The sequence below is a fragment of the Narcine bancroftii genome, chromosome 14 (assembly GCF_036971445.1).
Source record: "Narcine bancroftii isolate sNarBan1 chromosome 14, sNarBan1.hap1, whole genome shotgun sequence".
NCBI classification, from domain to species: domain Eukaryota; kingdom Metazoa; phylum Chordata; class Chondrichthyes; order Torpediniformes; family Narcinidae; genus Narcine; species Narcine bancroftii.
This window is the reverse complement of record NC_091482.1, coordinates 52,627,900-52,642,336: the sequence shown is the minus strand read 5'-3', so window position 1 is coordinate 52,642,336 and position 14,437 is coordinate 52,627,900. Positions and strand designations below refer to the sequence as shown.

The following is a 14,437-nucleotide window of genomic DNA, read 5'->3' as shown; positions in this document are numbered from 1 at the left end:
TCTTTGAGGCAACCATTGCTTGTAACAAATCTTCATTCTGTACAAGACAACTTTTTGGCTACACTATCACTTGGAAGGTTTGCAATTAGAAGGTTATGTTTACTGCCCAGGTGTGGTCATTTAACAGCTTGGCCCAGCAAGCAGCATCACAGCGCCCCAGTTTCAAACCTGATACTGCAACTCACATATACTTAACTCTGTCTTGTGAACAAATAGATTTGTATCAGTGAAACAAAGCTAAATGCAATGCACTGCACTATTTCAATCAATAGCCACAGTATCATTTACAGTGGACTTCTCAATCCCATTGTTCCATCTCTTAGAAGTAAAGACCAACAAAACCCTAAGATTTTCACTGTGTAACTAAATCCTATCAGTTTTAAAACAGAAAAAAAATAAGTTCTCTTCAGCAACTGATACCCTCCCAATCTTTCTCCTCTCATAGCAGAGTCTGCAATTTAACCTGATTAGCCAGCAAAGTGACTAATTTAACCACCCACCCCCCCTACATGTGCAGCTGTTTGGAATTTGCTTTTGGTAATTAAAACAGGGGCTAATGAAAGTCTATTTTGGCACAGCGCCATGGAGTTCGACTGAAGGATTCACAAAACATTGGTTAGGCCTCATTTGGTTAAATGTGTATTAGTTCTGGTTGTCATGCCTTCAGAAGGTTGTGGTAAGACAGGGCGTAGAAGAGGCATCAGGATGACTCTGTAATGGAGGCCTGTGGTTGCAAGGAGACACTGGAAAGGCTGGGATTACTCTCACTAGATTAAAGGAAGCCGAGAATCTTCTAGAAATGAGAGGAATAGATTGGATGAGAGCCTTTTGTCCAGAGTGGGGGGAAATCAACAACGAGAGGTCATAGGTTTGAGGTGGAAGAAATTTAACAGGAGTTAATCAAAACAATCTGAAGAATCTGGGGGTCAAACGCAACCCACAAAGTCCTGGAGAAACTCGGAAGGTCACACCAGGTTTTGGACCTGGGCCAGAAGAGCTGGTTGAGGCGGATGCTATTGCATTTAAAGAAATAGTTGGATGAATGTGTGGAAAGGATAGATTTCGAGGGATATGAGCCAATGCAAGCAAGTGGGATAAGAGCAAATGGATATTTGGGATAGTGTGTAACGGCACTGATTTACAACAGCTTACAAACAAATAAAGAATACACTCACTTGTTTCTTTCAGCACGCCATGAAGCAGACTTCCCTTTTATTATTCATCAGACACAACATTGCATTCTTCAGCTCCCCAAACACCTCCCACCCAAACCCCTCTGACCTGGGCAATTGGGCTGAAGGGCTTATTTTCATGCTGTATGATACTAAACGAGCAAAATTATGATGAAAAGTCTTTTATTTTCCTCTGGGCTGTAGAGTCTAGAACTAGAGGGCACAGGTTTGAGGTGAAAGAGGGAAAAAAAAACCTTAAATAAGATCGGAGGAGCATCTCACCCCATCACAGAGCCTAGTGATTACCTGGAATAAGCTGGCAGAGGATGTAGCAGAACCAAATATAACTAGTGCTTAAAAGGCATTTGGAAATGAGGGATGCATGCAAATGGGATTGGCATATTTAGGAATCACACAGCCAGCATGGACAAAGTGGACGATAGAGCAGTTACCGTGCTCCCCGATTCTCTTAGGATGCTGGGAAGGGAGTCAAAGGTAGGGTCCTCGGGTGAGGTTATTGGTGTAGTAACATACAGGTTTAGGAATTTTGGTCATTGATCACCACTCCTTACTTAGGCACAAATAATTCCAGCCTTCCATTGTTGGACCTTAGCTTCTCCACCGCCAACAAAATTTGTTCTCTACGTGCTTCATCCTGGATCACAGCGAGTAGATTTCCCCCCATTAATAGGGGTCCAACATCCCAAGCAAGCAGCTGCATTGGATGCCGAGTTCACAAACATTAATGGGTGGCAAAGTTGGTGAAAAAAAAATTGGAAACTCACCTATTCATTATAAACCTTAGAAATCACAGGATTGAAATAGGAAGCTTGATTCATTTTTTCCCCCCCCAAAGTTAGACATACAGCACAGTAACAGGCCCTTTCAGCCCATGAGCCCATGCCGTCCAATTAAACCCATTTATCTCCAACCCCTAGTATGTTTTGAGCAGTGGGAAGAATCAGAGGAAACCCACACAGTCACTGGGAGAAGGTACAAACTCCTTACAAACAGCAAACCACAAAGAATGCTCAATTATGGAATTGTATTACAATGTGACAAAAATAGTTATTAAACACAAGCAATCACAGCTGAACTGACACAGAGACAGTCAATCATTTTTCAATGATCTTAATAGACATGCATTGCTTGAAGCCCTAGTTAAAACCTTCCTTCAAAATGACTGTTCAGTCAAAACTTAAACTATATTGAAACTTCAAGGGAATAGTGATCAAAAATAAGAAAGGACATTTAATTTTTAAAAAATGTAGATATAAATTTGGACATAATGGTAACAGGCCATTTCAGCCCATGAGACCGTGTCAACCAACTTACACCCAATTAACCTACACCCCCGGTATGTTTCCAAAGGTGAGTGGAAATCAGAGACGCTGGGGAAAACCCACACAGACATGGAGAGAACATACAAACTCCTTACAGACAGCATGGGATTCAAACCCCAGTCCCGATCGCTGGCACTGTAAAGGCATTGTGATAACTGCCGTGCCGTCATACAACAACATAATTGGGGGGGGGTGAATCCTCCAGGACCACAAACTGCAAAAGTTGATAAAACATTGGTTGAAAGGAACCCCACCTCTTAAATCCCATTTCTGGTATGAAATAGGATGATAATGCTTTACTCAAGTTTTACAATTCCATGAATGAACATTTTGTGTATTTATAATCTTTTACGAACATAAGACAGAGTTAATTTTATTTTAATATTGGTATTGATTCTGTAAATGTTTGGCCCATCAAACTTGCTCCACCATGCTGAACCAACTATAATCTCAAATCTGACCACTCCACTTTTATCCACTTGCTTTTCACAAGTCTATTTACCACTGCCAAATTTTTACTACACTTTGGAGAAAGCAGATTCCAAAGATTAACAATCCTCAGCAAAAAAAAATGTAGTATCACCTCAATCTTAGGCAAGCAATCTCTTTTTATTAAAAAAAGCGACAGCTCTAGATTATCGCACCATATTAAATATCCTCACCATATTGACATTGTCAAAGACGCTTCAGGAAATTTCTAACGATAACAAAAAAAAATCTTTAGCCAACCAAATCCATACTGCATTAAATATCATTTCTTTAAGTTTCAATACAACATACAGACAAGCCCTATTCAACTTTATCTGGTTGGCACAGTGGGGCAACTAGTAGAGTTCCTGTCTCACAGCTCCCAGATGTTGTGTGTGGAAATGAGATATTCTCTCCATGACTGTATGTGTTTCATTGCAGTGTTCTCATTTCCTCTCACATTTCATAGCTATGCAACCAGGCGTTCATCAGCCCATGCAAATTGCCGAGTATATGCTCGTGGGAGAAGGTGGGAGAGTCTGTCAATGTGGGGATAAAAGTTTTGTGGAAATGGGATTACGAGCTAGCACAGACTCTATGGGCAAACACCTCATTCTTGGACTCAAAGAAATATGAAAAGACAAAGCAAGCTTGAAATTAAAATCAAGATAGCTTTCCAGGTGACAGATCAAGCCCTGACTGCCTTCAGCAGAAGGCAAAACTAGAAAAGGAGTCTCATCTCAAGAATTAGCATCCAAGTTTCCTCTCAGTTTTTTTTTTATAAAAGAAATCTAAGGCATTCAAAACTTTTTTAAAAATGTATTTATATTAAATTTTCTGAAACAAATTAAATAATTAAAATAAAATAACATTTAAACTTGACGCTGCCTCTCCGATCAGCGAAGGCCTTTTGAAGTAAAGTCAGTCAGCATGGGTTAGGAACACAGGCAAGCACACATCTCAGTTTAATGAAAAGTTATTGACCCAAAACATTAATAAGTTACTCTTTCTAAAGTCACTGCTTTACCTGCTGAGTACTTTCAGCATGTTATTATTTCCAAGTACATATTGAGGAATAAGTACACAAAACAACGCTGGAAACCCAAAATAAAATCCAAATTTAAAAAGTGGTGCAAGCATTCAGTTCGCTAGGAAGCTACTGCAGATCTGAAGCGTTGGTTCAGTATTCCTTTCCACGGATGCCCCCTGGATTTTTTTTTGAATATTTTATTTAAATTTTTCCAAGAATCATATACAACATTATTACATACATCATATAAGTAGTATTTTAAAATTAGAGTCTTATATGATGGCCCAAATCTCACCCCCCTCCCAACTGCTAACATTAAAAAAAAACATTTATCCAAAGGAGTGTTTGAGCTGCCTTCATTGAGTCCGCATCTCAATCTTCAGGAATTCAGTGCTATTAACCTAACTATTATTTAAACCTTTTCAAGGAAGTTAATTATGATCCAAATAATGTTGCCATATTTTTTTAACAAACACATCATATTTCTTTCTAAGATTATATCTTTTCCAGGGAGGCACAACTTTGTATTTCCACATTCCAGCGTGTAATCAATGAAGTTTGGGGGGGGGGGGGGGGGGGAGTGGAAGTAGGACTTCCACGTAACACCGATACATCTCCTGGCTTCCACCAGTACAGTCCTCACAAACTGTATTTGATATTTTGATGGTTTCGTGTCAATAACCCCAAGATTGCTCAATAAATACAGTTCTGGTTCCCATAGAAAATCCACTTCTATAATTTCTGTCAAAATTTCTGCCAAGTCATACCAAATAACTAGGTTCCAACCTCAATTCCACACCCAAAACACGAGTCCGGAATTTCAGATTTTAAACCGTGATATTTTTGCTGTGTAAGTAAGGTATAATTGGTGCATAAAATTGTATTGTACCAATCTGTATCTGACATTCATAAATGATATGATTTTGACCAATATTGTTCTTGAATTCTGTTGCTCCCTGGCTTTGTTGAGTTTTGCCACAGCACTCAGTTTTAATGCTGGGAAAGGGTTCCACCACTGCACCACACATGGCCACAAATGTGGAGTGGAACAATTGATGCAACAGCACCCACTTACCACCATTGACACAGAAGATCCAGGACTTCATGGATAATATCGTGTGTTGCTCACTACAAAAGCATGCCACGTGAATTATATTATTTGCAAGATGTCACAAGTAAACAATTTTAGAACTTAGTGGTAGATAATCTCAAGGAATCACGTGACTTGGGGCAAATGGTACTGCGATTCAAGAGAGCAGTGATCTCAATGAACGCGGAACACATTTAAAATGATACATGGCACCCTGCTATTTCTTATGTTCAATGTGGCTTAGATCATTCAACTGTGCCACATACATTGCTCCATAAAGAAACACACATTGGCATAAATGCAGTGAATCACGAAAGACCGTGATTGTAGTAAAGAAAAACATAGAAATGCTGGAGGAACTCAACGAGTTTCACAGCTTCTATCGGAGGTAAAGATATCTTACTCAAGTTTCGGGCCTGAGCAAAGGTATAAACAAAAAACAGGAAGGGGTCTGAATAAAGACTGGTGATGGGGAGGATGTGGGGGGGGGGGGGGGGGGCGGGATTTTATTCAATTATATAATGTTTCTATCAATATGTTGTGATTTAAAATTCTAAATACAATATAAAAAAAAAGTTAAGACTGGTGAGAGAGAAAGGGGAAGAATGCAAGGGGGTAGAGTACAGACCAAAAGCCTAATTGGATATAATAAGAGAAGAGGTGAGAAATGATTTTGGCTCTGTGAAAGGAGTCAGAGGGAAAAGGGGAGAGAGAGAGAGAGAAATTATGGTTTTTACACAGCTGTCGCGATATTTCCCATCGATAATTTTCACACTTACCCTCCATAATGTCTGTTCAAACAGGAAGGATGTTTCCACTAAAATACCTGAGTCACAGTGATTTCGAAGGCTGGACATCGGTCAACGCCAATCGCGATGTAGACCCTGCGTGTGACATCATCGATGATGATGTCAGTGTATGTCATATCCATTAGCCCATTGTTGTGGACGCCTGCAGTTCAGTTTAGGCTGCAGGCAGTCCACAAAAATGCCTAGGACTGCCGGAGGAAAAGTTTTTGGAACGGGAAACGAGTCGCTCATTTCCGCTCCAAACTTTATTTTTTAATTACACAGCCTGCTTTGCGGGAATTTGCAAAAAATGTTCTGTTATGCAGCCGCGATGTAAAAACCATGAGAGAGTAAGAGCTGGGAGAAAGGAGACAGGGGCTGAAGAGGATAACAGAAACTGGAGAAGTTGATGGTCATGCCATCTGGTTGGAGGAAGGCCAGCCAGAAGATGAGGTGCTGGTCCTCCAATTTGCAATCTGGCAGCCCATGAGACCATGGACAGATGTGTCAGCGAGGGAATGGAACTGAAATGGGTGGCCACTGGGAGATCCACATTATTGCAACATGAGGGAGAAATGACCACATGCAGACATGTTCCAAAAACAATTACACGTTAAACCGCTGCCCCACATAAAAGCACATTTCCAGCTCACGTTAAAGCAAAACACCCTTTCACGTTAAGTGGAGTCAGCACATTTCTTGTCAGCAGTTATCCCCAGACCTCCCTTACCTTTTAAGGGCCAGTTCCAGATTATCCGTCTCCATGGCTTGGATCCTGGCGTCTTTGATCAGCCCGGAGATCAGTTCCTCGTACTGCAGGCACAAGTCATGGTCAGACACTGCGCGGATCTGCTGATGGAAATGGACTAGTTTCTCTCGGCTGTTGGAGGAAAGAGGAGGGGGAGGGGGAGGGGGAGGGGGAGGGGGAGGGGGAGGGGGAGGGGGAGGAGGAGGGGGAGGGGAGTGCAGGGGAAGGGGAAGGGGAAGGGGAGGGGAGAGGAAGAGAGGGGAAGGGAGGGGAGGGGAAAGAAGGGAAGGGGAGAGGAGGGGAGGGGGAAGGGAGAGGGGAGTGGAAGGGAGGGGGAAAAAGCAAAAAGGTTAACTAAATGTTAGCAGCAGCATATTCGAAACGTTAACAGCTTCCAGTCTTTATCTCGACCGATCGCTGGAAGGGTTGCTGGTCCCATCACTCAGGCCTGAATTTGGCCTGAACCCCCACCCCCACCCCAACCCCGCCAGTCTGATTGGGCCAGGGTTCCGAAAGTCCGGCAGCTCCCGTACCTAGGCAGGGCGGCGGGATCCTGCTGCCAGTGCGGCTTGCCTCTCGCTGACCGGAGCCGCCCACTCCGTCGTGGCCACTTTAATCGCCATGGTGCAATCGCAGGTGTGGCAGAGAACGAAGCCGGAACATCAGTTCTCTCTCCAGTGAACCTGGACTAGACTGGGACCCACGCCCTTTCGAGGAGGACCGAATCAGACCAGTTGGATGGAAAGGCTACGTTCACTCCGATCCCAACTGCAATGTGCTCCTGCCCACACTGGTTACAGTTGTTCCACTGGTTACAATGTGCTCCCGCCCACAATGGTTAGTTTCCCCAGAGCATTTCAGTGGGGGGGATGGAATGTGACCATGGATATAAAGTACAGGACTTGTGCCGAAAATTGACTGTGCTTTTGAATGTACACACACTGCGTTCTTAAAAATTCGTAAAGATTCCCAATTCACCAAGAAGCGTCAAGTTTTTTTTTTTTTTTTTAAACACTTTCTTTACATCAAACCTTGGTCACAAGTATAAAACACGAAACTCTGTGGACGCCGTGGTTGAAGTAAAAAACACAAGGCTGGGAGGAACAGCAGGTCAAAGTGTCCTTTATGTAGGAAAAATACATAACCAACTTGATCAAGGGATGAGCAAAATGTAGATAGACACACCTTGATGACGGGCTCAAGCCCAAAACGTTGGTGATGTATCTTTACCTTTGCGACATAAAATACACTGTTTGACCTGCTGAGTTCCTCCAGTAATTCGTCATCTGCAGTTTTTGTATTTGCTTTGTTGATGTTACACACCAGAATAAGTAGTCCAATAAACACAGAATATTTAAAAGCAGCAGAAGACAACTAAGGCTCCTATAAGTTTCAAGTGAGTGCAGGAAACGGAACCAAATGAGTTTCTCAGAGACACTCTATGACTCTGGTGGGAACCTTCTTTTGCTTCCCTTTCTCTGGCTGTATGGGGCGACAGTCAATTTTGTTCGCTTACAGCGAATCTTTGCCTGCCTAATGGTAGACTAAAGCAGATTTCATGTAATATCACTTTTTCCGTTTATTGCATGGCGATAAAATAACCTTGATGTCTTTCAAGGGAGCATGAAAAGTACCAGCAAGTATTAGGGTGCTCGAAGGCCAGAGCCCTGGTGTGTTAAAAGAGAGAGCAGCAATCAACATTCAATGAGCAACGTGCCAAATCACTGGGATCTCCAAATCATCAGACAGTGGATTATCAGAGCTTTGTTGCATACATTTTAAATAATCTTGTAATCCAACTACTTTGATCACATTCTGGTGCATCAGGATTCCAGGTCCAATCTATCCTGGTGCCCGGAATTACACGCAGTATTCCATTTGGTCCAACTGTTATGGAGTCCAAAACCCAGCAGCAATAGATATGCACCGCAACGAAGGGTTACTTAAACAAAAGTTGTTTTTAATTATCTTTGCACATGAAAACAAAATCAAACTTTAACTCATTACTACCAACTTACTTAACCCCCCACTAATTTTAAGCACCCATGTGTGTCATGTATACATGTGTAAAAAAAGTTATTTGCTTCACAGTCCAAAGTTGCAGGTAATTCTTGTACTGTGCACAGAAGTTAGCATTAATAAAGTTCACCAGGCTTTGGTGATTAACAGGCAAATGGTTACCACTCAGGAGGGTTTTTGTTGGTTTTCAGAGATTCATTTTGTTCCAGGACATCCATACCTGATTCCTTTTTAATCAGTCTTGCTGACGAAACTTGCCCCCTTCAGGGTTCTCCAGATGATCCGCTTTCTTTCAGTTCACCACCAAGTTCCTTTCAGCCAGCCAGTCTTCCAAAGTTTGCCAGCTCGTCCCTCTGGAACCAAAGTTTCTTGACTCTCCTCTCTCTCACTCCCTCCCTCTCTTAGGGTAAAGCTGTTCTCCCTCTGCCTGCAAAGATTGCATGCTCTTCCAGACAAAATAGCACTCTGCAAAAGCCCTGGAAAATTTCTGTGTTTTAAAATGTTTGTGCAACCTACTCAAACATTCCTCCTAAACCACCTCCAAATACTGTTGCACAACCACTGCAAAGCATCCCTTCATATTCCTTCCCTCCTCTCCCCCCCCCCCCCATTTATTAAAGCTTCAATTAGCCTTTTTGTTTATTTGTTTCAATATTCATTAGAACCAAGGCCTTGAGAACTGACACCATCTGTTGCATGTCAAACTCATTCAGAGCATGGACAACTAAGGGAAATAAAGTAGACCCCTACACTGAACCCATGCACCTTCCCTCATCTTTGAGACTTCGGGTTTACCAGGCCGAGGAGCTTCATTCTCGGTAGAGATGCAACTTCACCGGGGAAGGTTCAATAACATTTTGACCAGATTGTTGCCAGGTACGGATCATTTTTCCAAGGTTTTCCTTGGAACAGAGATAATCGAGGGGTATGTAATTTATAAGAGGCCTCAACAGAATAAACTGGAAGGATTCACATAGCAGAAGGTTCAAAAACCAAGGGCATAGGTTTAGAGTAGTTGGTAGAAGGATAGAGGGAAGATGAGCATCTTTTTAAACCCAGAGTGTGGTAGGGATCTGATGGCAGCAGACTTCTTCATCACCTTTAAAATGTACCTAGATGTGTGCTTGTAGAGCCAGGAATCGCTGCTAACCCTCCACCATCTGAAATCTGCCACTTCTGTACACCATGAAAGAATGTTTCACGTAAGGACTATAGGATCAGAGCTCTGTTGCACAAGCATTAACTTAACCCCGTTTAAGTTGTCATTCACAGTCCTGCAAATAAAGCTTTGACTGATTAAATGAAAATGTAACGCATGATTGGCCTGTCCAGAACTTTTAAAAAAAATCTTGTGTTAAATGCCACTTCAGTACCCAATCTGCCAATAGCCACAAACTCACACACAGCTATTCTAAATTTAACCTGTCTTCCTAACATTATTTGTCTCATTTCAGTTCATTCAAACATGCATGGACAAGAAGAGTTTCAATCATAATTTCTTAATTTAGGCGTGGTAGATAGACAACTCTTCAAAAAGTTTTGTGTTCATTGCAATTATTCCCAGCTTATTTTCTCAGTGCACGAAGTACAGATGTGGTAGAATGAATAACTGGCTGCACAAAAGATCGTCCATGAAGGCTGCAATGGAAGTATTTAAGGCAGAGATCGATAGGTGCTTGAATAGCCAGGACATCAAAGCTTATGACATGAGAGGGCCTGGCAATTGGAGAGAGTGTGAAAATGGATCAGCTCCACATCAAATGGTGGGCATTTCTGCTATGTCTTATGATGTCAGACTGCCACAATAATGGAAGGTATTCATTTCATTGCTTATTCTGGTCACTGAAGATACAATGGTTACCACAACAAATGAAAAATAAAACTTCTCTGGTTCTTAGTCTTTTAAGAGACAAAGATGCCTGTGCTTTGGGTAAAATCCAGTTCTACCAACCATGATGCAAATTACTCTCCTACTTGACTCTTTAAAAGCCACTTCCTGAACAAAGCTAGTATGTTTCATGTGAATTCCGAGAGTGTAACTCACATTCAGATAACCACAAGCAGTTTCTTTGAAATCAAAAGACTGGAGACCTCGAAATTTTGATAAATGCTACTGTTAAAATACTGCTGATCTACATTAGATAAAGGATCAAGATTCAAATAGCTTAGAACTAATATCAACAAAAAATATCTCCGTCATTGAGATATCTCATGAACAACTGAGATAAATGTGAAAAACAGTATCATCTTTAAAAGATTAACAGAGATGAACAAGGTCATCCCACTGATCGAACCAATCCAGAATAAAAGTAGATCTACACTCCAGGAAGAACAAATGGCCTTGATTAATTTCAAGATTCAGGATTACTTTTATTGTCATATAATTAAAAAATTACATTAACTATATCAGCTTTTGCCTCCCATAAAGGCAAATAAAAAGGCTATTCCCTCACCCCCCCGCCCCCAATAATAAGAGAAGCAAAAGAGAATCCCTTCAGAGTGTCTGTGGATTCGCCTCCTGCGCCCGCCTGTTCAATCCAACAACAACCCGAGCTTGATGTCCAAACCTTCGATATATTAGGAACCTTTCAGCACCTGAGACCCTTTGGGAGACCTTCTTGAATCCCAGTTTCAACATCTGGTTCCCATGAAGCCTGGTGCGAGACGTTCGACTGCAAGTTGCCAACAGTCTGCAGCCTGTGTGGGCCCTTCAGCCACTGAGCCCCTCGCTGGTCCACTGTCATGGACAGCTTCATGTGGGGACGTCTCCTAGGCATAGGTTTACCTCCTCCCAAACCTTTCAGTGAACTGCTGACTCTCTGCAGTCAGGACTTTATGTTTCGGTCTTTCACACAAGAAACGTCAGACCCAGAAGTTTGCCATGAGCTGGAGGCCATTGCAGGGAAAACACAAAAATTACACCAACATGAATTATGAGCACAAATGAATTATTGGAGAAGTATTTTAGGTGTGGAACAGAGGTTGGTTCCTTTTTACATTCTACTTGGCTTTGCATAAAGGCGAGGCCCTTCTGGTATGACCTCTGTGACACCCTAATCAAGATCACGGAGTCACCTTCCCAGTAGACCCAGAGTTTTGCCTTCTGGGGAACTTTACCACGGTTGGTGAATCACTAACTAATTCTCAAATTAAATTCACAGAAATTGCCCTTTGTGTGGCCAGGACATGCAAAGCAGTAATATGGAAGTCTGACTCCCATCTACACATGGGTAGGTGGTCTTTGGGGATGAATAGCTGCATCCCAATTGAAAAGGTCACATATAATCTCAGGAAGGGATACAACACCTTCCTAAGAATCTGGCAGCCTTATTTAGAGCATATAGGCATCTCACTGGCGCCAAGAAAGGGTTACGATTGCTACTGGCTAGCCAGTAGACCTCTGTAAAGATTTTAACACTGTTGTATTATCCTGCCAGATGTTTTACTGAACACACTGACAATGGGATGCTTTTTGTTTGCTTCTTTTTTGGTTTAATAGGACGTATAGAGGGGAGAGGGATGGAGGGAGGGGTTCTCTTGTTTTGTATTTGGTAATGATAGTAAAATATATTTAAAATAATTTTAAAAAACCTCAATTAAATGAAAGAATGAAGGAGAATGAAAGGTATTTATATTCTGCCTCTCAACACCAGGATCCCAATGCACTCCACACACATAATATAGTGCTTTTAAAATGCAGTCACAACTGTAAGATTGGGGCCAAGGATAGTTGGTTAAGAACAGATATAAAAAGACTAGATATAAACAAAGATGTTTCTGGGCTACATCTTCTTTGGTTTGGCTTCGCGGACGAAGATTTATGGAGGGGCTACATCTATGGCATGACAAATAACATCACCAGGCTTTTTACATTTAGCGACTAGATGGGCTCCTGGTATAAAATGAAGTTTGACCTTCAAAGATGCCCCTGCAGAAGCACCAAGCTTCATGATGTCCTCGTGTTTCTACAATGGGGCTCGAACCGATTGTCAGTACTATCATAAAGTAAGACAATTTGAATGAATAGCAACATCAGTGATGGGACCCACACATTCTGACTTGGGGGGGATACAGTGAATAAACTATGGTATCCCCCCCCAGACAATTACTTGCTCTCGATGTTGTGGCTTAAGCTGCTGTGTTTAGATATGTGACTGAATATTGGTATTGAAACCACATGGTAAAATATTGGATTCCTGATTACACCCATCAAAAGTAAGCATATCAAATTATCGAAAACCTGTACGTCAATATCATACAAAAAATTTGAGCGTTAGTCATAGTTTCTGATGTTTAGGAATGCTTTCGTAAACATAAAGAAGGTTCTATTAAATCCAAATGGATTGTGACATTCTGAGCAGTTGTAGTCACTGCCACAGAATGCAAATGGGGTGGTAACACAGGTGTATTATCAAGAGGTGTATCTGTTGGTGTATCATTAAATCTATAGCAGGAATCTACACAGGAATGTAAGAAACAATGCTCCTCTCTATCCTTTATCTTCTTTCTTTGGCTTGGCTTCGCGGACGAAGATTTATGGAGGGGGTAAAAGTCCACGTCAGCTGCAGGCTCGTTTGTGGCTGACAAGTCCGATGCGGGACAGGCAGACACGGTTGCAGCGGCTGCAGGGGAAAAATGGTGGGTTGGGGTTGGGTGTTGGGTTTTTCCTCCTTTGCCTTTTGTCAGTGAGGTGGGCTCTGCGGTCTTCTTCAAAGGAGGTCGCTGCCCGCCAAACTGTGAGGCGCCAAGATGCACGGTTTGAGGCGAGATCAGCCCACTGGCGCTGGTCAATGTGGCAGGCACCAAGAGATTTCTTTAGGCAGTCCTTGTACCTTTTCTTTGGTGCACCTCTGTCACGGTGGCCAGTGGAGAGCTCGCCATATCACACGATCTTGGGAAGGCGATGGTCCTCCATTCTGGAGACGTGACCCACCCAGCGCAGCTGGATCTTCAGCAGCGTGGACTCGATGCTGTCGACCTCTGCCATCTCGAGTACTATCCTTTATACAGCAACAATAAAACACTTCAAATCAATTTCCAAATTGTTTTCTTTCTTGGTTTTCAAAGTCACATATAAAATAAGATAAGGACATTTGGCCCCTCGAGTCTCTCAGAGCTTTCCCATCGCTCCCCTGCCCCACTTCTAACTTGTACTCTTCCACATGTCCATTGACAAGCCTGGTTCACCTGCCCTGTGCCTGCACTAGAGGTAACCTACAGGGGCCAAATAACCAACCAGTATGTCTTCGAGAAGTGGGAGGAAACCAGACGTTTTGGGAAGGAACTCACATGGCCAGAGAAAGAAGGTGCAGACTGCAGACTCCACGCTGACAACATGGGAGGTCAGGGTTGAACCTGGTAACAGTTCCACCAGCTATGCACCGTTACTTAGAGGTACAGCCCAGTAACAGGCCATTTCAGTCCTGAGTCTATGCCATCCATTTTTTTTTTAAAAAAGCACATACTCAATTAATCTACATCCCTGGTACATTTTGAAGGGTGGGAGAAAACCGGGGACATAGGGATAACATACAAACTCCTTACAGACAGCACGGGATTCGAACCCTGGTCCCAATTGCTTGTGCTGTAACGGCGTTGCACTATCCGCTGTGCCAAGTTATATGTAAATGAACTTGTAGAAATAAGGGTCTTTCTAGTTTAGTGTTCATTAATACATCAAATACATTAACACATCAATTAATTAACCAAAATACACAAATACAACTTGGTTAATGCTGATCTGGGACAGTCACAGATAATTAAAGACAGTGAGAATGTG

At 42.3% G+C, this 14,437-nt stretch overlaps 1 protein-coding gene across 2 annotated transcripts in view; it reads right to left on the bottom strand.

Moving 5' to 3' along the window:
* Window positions 1-14,437, bottom strand: part of rasef2 (RAS and EF-hand domain containing 2) — a 59,753-nt gene that overhangs the window by 29,397 nt on the left and 15,919 nt on the right. For both annotated transcript variants that reach the window (XR_011348714.1, XM_069910960.1), the window contains exon 2: window positions 6,622-6,771. Coding sequence is in view for 1 of the 2 variants with exons in the window: in XM_069910960.1 (XP_069767061.1) it covers window positions 6,622-6,771 (150 nt within the window). In the remaining variant the exon portion in view is untranslated. The remainder of the gene's footprint in view (window positions 1-6,621; window positions 6,772-14,437) is intronic.